The 8,167-nt window shown below is 36.5% G+C and overlaps 1 protein-coding gene across 1 annotated transcript in view; it reads right to left on the reverse strand.

The window, feature by feature from the left end:
• Positions 1-4,067: 4,067 nt before the first annotated feature.
• The window catches only part of LOC117947121 (membrane cofactor protein-like), a 12,297-nt gene continuing 8,197 nt past the window's right edge, over positions 4,068-8,167 (reverse strand). The window contains exons 9-12 of the mRNA XM_034875749.1: positions 6,840-6,884; positions 6,370-6,421; positions 5,186-5,290; positions 4,068-4,994 (exon numbers count right to left, since the gene is read on the reverse strand). Of these exons, the coding sequence (XP_034731640.1) occupies positions 5,212-5,290; positions 6,370-6,421; positions 6,840-6,884 (176 nt within the window). The 3' untranslated portion in view covers positions 4,068-4,994; positions 5,186-5,211. The remainder of the gene's footprint in view (positions 4,995-5,185; positions 5,291-6,369; positions 6,422-6,839; positions 6,885-8,167) is intronic.

The raw sequence follows: 8,167 nt of genomic DNA on the forward strand, positions 1-8,167 counted from the left end.
AAAAAGGCTGCAATGAAACAAAGAGTGAAAAATTTAAAGGGGTCTGAATACTTTCCGTACCCACTGTACATATTTGAAGTCATACACAACTATTACGTTATTTGGATACTGTTCTCTAATATGACGTTGTAAATAAATACATATTTTCCACTTGAACATTCATCTGGGCTCCCTTTTTTGTTGCAACCAATGAGCAGGCCGGACGTCATGCTGTATTATGGCGTTTTATGAGATTTATGACATGTTATTTTGTATGACATAGGCTACTATGACTATTTCTGACATACTTATTACATATGACTATTAATTTTTACGACATACTATACTATTTTTGACTTTCCGACATGCTAACTAGAATTTTTTTCAACATACAACACAACTTAGAGACATAGTGTACAATGACTTTTGGATGATGATTATATAACTTTTTTTTGACAGGATCCTTTTAATAATAGGTCATTTTACTAGTAGCAGCAACAGTATATTCTCTCTGTTTATTTTAGAGGGACTGGAGTTTTTACCCCCAGGGACGGGGGACGGTTGCACTAGTCTTGTCCTAAAGACTCTTCCTGATTGTGTGTGTGTGTGGGGGGGGGGGGGTTTCTGGGGTTCGATTCCGATTCAGAGGCCAACGATTTGATTCTAAACCGACTGTCGATGCGTCTCAAAGCATCAACTTTTAAGGGTATATATCCATGCGTGATTTAAAAATTTCTTATAGTTTCTCCGAGTTTGCTAATCACGTCCTTGACAAAGCAACTAGACAAAGCTTAGATTTGGACATACATATAGTATATATTATACATAATATTATTTTATTCCCTTTTGTCCATTTTTGTGTTTTTTTTCTGCACTCTTGCCTAAACTCTAAGTTGTCCATTATCCCATCCTCCTTCAGTCACTCTGTTTTATGAGTTGTATTTGTCTGAGACAGTAACTTAAAAAAAAAATAAAAAAAAATTGATTAACTTATCAGAATCGAGCATCGGATTGTTCTGGAGAAAATCGCGATGCATCTAAGAATTAGTTTCCCCACCCCTGATGTGCAGTACCGGTGGTCAGGCGTACTCCTCGCTGTCTGACAGCCATCCTGGGTCCAGCACCGCTATTCATCACATGTCCCACTGCGCGTCGTCTGCACCCCACAAGGGCGTCTCCGTAGGTTCCGACCGCCATCTAGACCAGCACCACCTTTGGTCTTGTCCTCGGTCCTGCTCCGCTGTCCAAGCCAGCCACTGCACGTTGTCTTGCGCACCCAATGGGGCCTCCGAAGTTCTTGACCCTCCCGCTAGAACCCATTTGTAGGACCTAAGCTACCTGATTAGGAGATGTGCGTCAGGTGTGGTTGAGAGTGTCATTGTGCCAATGATAATTGTGATAGGTATACAGGTATGTGTCTCTGATGCGTTTACAAATATCATAGAAGAAAACCGAAAACAACCCCCATGTACAATAATCTCTTAAAAAAAAAACTAGGTGCTTGGCCACACTTTGTGACACTGTACTATGATGTTTTTAGATATGATAAACTGACTTTTTGACTTACTATAGGCCTACTATGCTGTGATTTATTTTGACTTTTTGTGACTTACTGTACTTACATACTATAGTATGGCGTTTTCACAACTTTTTTTCAACATACAATGGCTTTTTTCACTATTTTGAAATATTATACTATGACTCAACTTTTGACATACTATACTATGACTTAATTTTGACATACTATACTATTTGGCTTTTTATCTTTTTTTTTACATACTATACTATGATGTTTTATCACTTTTTTGATGTACTGTACTACGTATTTTTTCCATAAATATAAGTTTTTTCTCTTTTTTCAACATACTATACTATTACTTTTTTCGACATAGTATACCATGACTTTTTCATCATTATTTTCAACACCCTATACTATGGCTTATTAACATAGACATTAATACTTTTTACTCACTTTTTTGGACATATACTATGACTTAATTTTGACATACTATACTATGACTTAATTTTGACATACTATAATATTTGGCTTTTTATCAGTTTTTTTTTTGACATGCTGTACTGTGATGTTTTATCACTTTTTTTGAAATACTGTAATTTGTCTTTTTTTGATATATCTAACTTTTTCTCTTTTTTCAACATACTATACTTTTACTTTTGTCGACATAGTATACTATGACTTTTTCATCATTATTTTCATCACACTATACTATGGCTTATTTACATAGACATTAATACTTTTTTATCACTTTTTTGGAAATATACTATGACTTTTTTATCACTGTTTAACATTCTATGCTACCGTCATTCAGACATACTATAGTATGGCGTTTTCACCACTTAACCCAACATAGCATAATTTGGCTGTTTTTTTCAGTTTTTCAACATACCATGATATGACTTTTTTCATGACTTATTTTTGACATGCTATACCAGGACTTTTTATCACCATTTACAACATACTATATTGTGACTTTTTTCATTACTTTTTTTTAACATGCTATGCGATTGCTTTTTTACTTCGACTTAATATTCTATGACTTTTTTCGACATACTATGTGGTTTATTTAGATGTACTATAACATGGCGTTTTCAACATTTTTTTCAACATACCATACTGTGACTTTTTCATCACTTTTTTTGACATTGTAGACTATGCCTTTTTCACTTTTTTTCAATATACTATACTAAGTTTTTATCACCTTTTTTAAGACCATTTTCATCAATTGTTTGACATACTTTTCACTCACACACTGTACAAGGCTAGGCCTTGTACTGTTCCACATACAAGGCTATGGCATTTTTATCCCCCTACACTATGACTTTTTTATGACTTTCTGTCATGGACATGGTGTGGGGATGGACAGGAGGACAGTGGCTGAAATATCAGCTCCTTTAGAGATGGGGCTGGTCTTTCTTTCTTGCCCTAAGCGTGAAATAATTAGGCTCTGCAACACTGTTAATGCAACGGTTACTGTTCATTCTCTTCATGCTTCTTTCCCTTTTTCCCACAATGTAAATTTCCCTGATGTGGCATTGATAAAGGATTTTCAATCTTTTTTTTTCTTCTTTCTTTCTAATACACTAGGACTTTTTGTAACATACATGCTATTTCTTTTACTGACTTTATTCAACATACTATACTGTGATTTCTGTCTACACATAGTACTTTCTTTTTTTTACTTTCAACAGATCATACTATGACTTTTTTTTTCAAAATACTATACTGTTTAAAAGTCATTTAAAGGTCATAGTATAGTATGCGGAAAAAGTCTGACTTTTTCCACATACTATACTAAACAAACGCTTTCTGACTTTCCACATCCTAAACTAGGACTTTTATCGACTTATATACTTTCACGTTTAGTGGCTTTCAACATAATTTTCTATGACTATCACAATTCTAATGAAATTACATAATGTACTAACATTTTCAACATGATCATTTTTACATTACATAGCAAGATTGACTTTCACTTTCATGACAATACTTTTATCCCATTTTCTGAAATACTATCCCAATACCTTTGTAATATCATACATCGATCCCTGGCTGTCCACATGACAGAGCATGTTCTAAAAGACTCCAGATGTTTGGCCACACCTGGCCTACAGTGTGTGAGTGAATGGCTGAATTACAGACAACTAATAAGTAATAATTGCAGTCCATTTACATCGTTTTATTTAAATAATCAATTAAAAAGAGTGATGTCAAAATAAAAGCTTGCCACAACCTAAAACTCACTGAGATGTTGACAACATTTTGTTTAATAAATACAGAAACAAAGCCAGGCTAGTGCACTTCATACAGAACTCCGTCTATACATCGTTTACCTCATCCTCATACTCTTAAAGTATGCATCTTCTTCTCAGTTGTGCGGGGGTATACAAATATTAATCTAACACTCTAGAGAGTTATATTTTTTCCTTGTGAGTTTTAACTTGATTTGGTAAGATCCCACACATCGCACACACGAAATATGCCAAAAATGCCATTACACATGACCAATTATTAATGGTACAAACATTCAACAACTGACAAACAACAAGCTAAAACACTTGGTTTTTTTAATAAGGCATATATGCCTTTGATTTAGGCACTACGCTCGGGACTGTTTCACAGATCCCATTGTTATTTACAAGACTGGTTTATCAACTAGGAGCCTCTCATTTACACCATTTATCATTATATCCATTTCAGTTACACAAAACGGAAGGAAAATCCACTGTGCTCTAAAGCATCAAACTGAAACTGCAAGACAGATCGGTTTTAAAGTTCCTAAATGTTATCCTAAAACTGTTTAATTCTCACATTCTTTACTGATCTAGCCTGTTTCAAGCAGTCGGTGTGACTGAGTTGCAACGGGCAAGCTGAGCCGTGCTCTAAGCTATAGTGCAAAAGTTTAAATCAACATGGAGTTTAAAAGGGGCTGTACTTGACCTTGAGACCATTAATATAGCAGACATTATTTGCTATGTGAAGACACAGTGCGAGTAATGGCGTCTGTAGCAGAGAACGAAGTGTTTCTCTGTTCTTTGTTTTAAAAAGACGGTTTAGAACTAAATCGTAGGCATTGGGGAACGTTGTGGGAGAGCCCCGTGGAGGAAACCCTATCCCGCTATGGTTTCAGTATTTCAAGTACAGCCCCTTTAAGCTTCTGATATACATCTCATTCCTTGATAATTGCGGCATGGAAACTCTGCTGGGATGTAAAAAAAAAAAAAAAAAAAAAAGCAAAAAGGAAAAAAAAAAAATTTGGAAGACATTCCAAACATCAATTAATCAGGAAATGTAGTAGTTGGAAAGATGGAAATATTTTCAACTTGGGGAGCCGCTTAAAGCGTGAGCTAAGGATTGAGCTCAAATTTGTTGAGGTTTCTCAATCTCGGACTGTTGTTCAGCAACTCATTTCGGGACTGGTCAGGCCAAGAAGTCCTCTTCTCAAGCAGCCCTTTTTTCTTCTAGCAGTGTTGGAGATACAGGACTGTGATGCTTACTGAAGAAACAAAAGAAAATTTCAAATGTGACTTTTTTTCTTTTTGAATTAGAGAGATAAAGCCCTGTATACAGCTCTGTGAAAGAGAAAGGGTTTTAAGAGATGCAAGTTAACTGCCGCAGGTAATAGAACATTAGTAATACAGCATGGGCATGGAGTATGGAATGTAAAAAAACATCTGTCAACATTACCAACCATTTATTTGGAATAAATGAGTTCAGCTGTGCTTGGCAGTCTGTCCTTGTAACGGGAGTTCTACATCCTCTTTCTTTTTGTCAGGACAGTCTCTCCGAGAGCTGTAATCCAACAATCACTGGTCAGCGTTGCTGCTTATGCACGACCAGGCAAATAAGAAGTGAGGGGACTTTAAGGAAGTCAAGAAAACACCCCTCTTCACCCAAAAGACAACAAGGCCACCCATATTTAAAGAACACACACACACACACACACACACACACAGTCTGCTGCTTTCGTCTGACTCTTACAGCCTAAAATACCTATATTTTGCATGCTTTACTTTGAAATGCAAAATATTCCACATTTATCTTTAAGAGCAGAAAAAAGCAGGTCACCACAACATCAGAACACCAGTCGGCAGAAACATTTCTAAAAATGTGATGTACCAGCAGCCACCGCCACTTTTCTCCGGTGCTGTTCAACCAAGATTAAGTTTGCGAATTACGCGACCAATGATGACAGGGCATGATGTGCGGGACGCTCGCAAGGTGCCCCTCGTTGCAATGCAACCAGTAGCTTTCTGCAGGCTGTCATTCCTGACAGGTGCTCGTAAGGGGGGGTTGGGGGGTGCAGCGTGACCCGGTATTAAATGTCACATTCAGGGGCCGCACCAGATGAAGCGTATTCTACATTCCATTACTAAAACCTGAGCTTCCTCTGTCACGCAAATATGTGACATCCACGGAAACAAAGGCTGCAGAGTGATAACAAAAAACACACTGCGTGCCTAAAAATGCTTCACAACTTGGCTGACAAGTTTATCAACACTTGATCCAAACCACCAAAAGGAACTCGGGGCAGCGCTGTTTCTACAGAGTGATCTCCAGCACTGTGTAAGAGAGTGTCGTAAGGGTTCCCTGCAGCGTCCTTCTCATGACAACACTGAAACTGCGTGGTAGAGCAAAACCTTAAAAGAACAAAACTGTACAAATGCACATGCAAAACTGTCCATGCAACACTTGAAACGTGACAGAGAGGGAGCGTTAATAGACAACATGACAGAGGGAGCGTTAAAAGAATAAAGACTAAATGCTGACCATCTGCAAGAGGACATCGACAAAAAGGTTGGAAAAGCCATGACAAGGACAAAGCCATGTTAAGGGGTTAGTCATCAGAGTTAAATGAGACAGCTTTTTACCGTTGTCTTTTCTTCACGTATAACGCGACTCCAACAACCACAGAAAGGACTATTTTAATGAGAAAAACAAATTGTAATGTTTGAGATGATGATGTAAAAAAAAAAAAGTTAACGGGCCCATCTAAGTGCCCACCATGAAAAGGGTTTTGGTACTGCCAAACGGCTTTGCTTTTATGAAATTATTGATTTAAAAAAAAAAATGTAATAAAAAAAAAAGGACTTTTGCGTTTTGTTGTTTAACATGCCAATTCAGAAATGACTAAACCTTAGCTGCACCTTTAATAGCACAAAACACAAACCACAGTAAGTGACAAAGTGACACATCACGCCATTAAGACATTAGTATTTTATTTTTTGACCCATACCATAATGCCCTCTCCAGAACACCGTATCTACTGCGGTACCTATTTGGGTCAATGTTAGCGCTTTACATTCTTGATCTACTGTTGAAAGATGAAGTTGGAACTTACCAAGAAAAACAGACATGCCTATAGCCACATTGGTTCCATGATTGTCTGAAGAAGAAAAAAACAAGACAGAAAAGGTGTCAAACACAGTGCTAATCTGCTACTGTTCAAAAAAACAAATGAGCTTTATTTAGCAGGGTCAGTAGTTATGATGAGAAACTGCTTGGTAATGGCTAGAGCTGCCATAACCCATCGGTAATGGTCCTGTGTGTTGGTGCTGTGTGTGTATAAATGTGCAAGTCCGTGATATCTTTCATGTAGTCATGTTATGGTGTGTAATGTATTCAAGTACCTGTGTACTTACTGTATGTCAAGCTCTGCACAGACTGTGGCAACAAATATACTTAAAAAAGGACAATAAAGAATCTAATGTGTTGTAGGGGTTAGGGGGGGAAATACATCTTAGTATTGCAATATTTTTCAGTATTCATCTTTTATTATGTAAATTGCATAACAGTATTTGAGCAGAAATAGGCTCTTTAGCCCCTCCTTTTGACAAAGAGTTATTCAGAAGTGATTAATGTTTTTTCTTAGTTTTGCATTTTATTTAGTGTACTTTGTAGGCCTCAAGTCATTCTTACGTTCTCCACTTAGGCTGAGATTTCAGTCAACTAAAATATTCAGCTACAAAGAGAAAAATATCAGAACTGCTGCAGAAAAATGTGCTTTTATAAATGTGTTTAAATCTCCAAACTCACTAGTGTTGCTGGTAATAAGTAAAAAAACATGGAAAGTCATTCACATGAAGAATTTCATGTAAAAATAAGCTTTTCGATAACTAAATTGTCAATGACAATGTATTGTTTTGACAATTAAAGACATGTCGGCGCCCAGATAGCTCAGTTGGTAAGACCTAAAGTTTTCTTCATTATAAGAATTTCAGATTTCTTTGAATTATTATGGGCCAAACATTTTTTAATTGGAAGGGTTGCTGACTCCAGTACTAATGTTACAAAGTCAATTGCTTTCGGGTAATAAGTTGCAATATATCACAGAATATCGCAATATGTTTAAAATCCCGATTATATCGTATCTTGATACGAGTATGGAGAATATATCGTCTCGTGGGGCGTCTTGTGACTCCCACTCTAGCTTTACACATTGAGAAAATTATATCATCATTGTTAAGTCAAGAAATCATGAAAAAGCCTTCCAAAAAAGCAATTATATACCCATCATTCATTCATTCATATATATATATATATATATATATATATATATATACACATATATACACACACACATACACACACACACACACACACACACAGTTGTGGTCAAAAGTGTACATACACTTGTAGAAAATCACAATGTTATGGCTGTCTTGAGTC

Source organism: Etheostoma cragini, chromosome 7, assembly GCF_013103735.1.
Source record: "Etheostoma cragini isolate CJK2018 chromosome 7, CSU_Ecrag_1.0, whole genome shotgun sequence".
Classification (NCBI taxonomy): Eukaryota; Metazoa; Chordata; class Actinopteri; order Perciformes; family Percidae; genus Etheostoma; species Etheostoma cragini.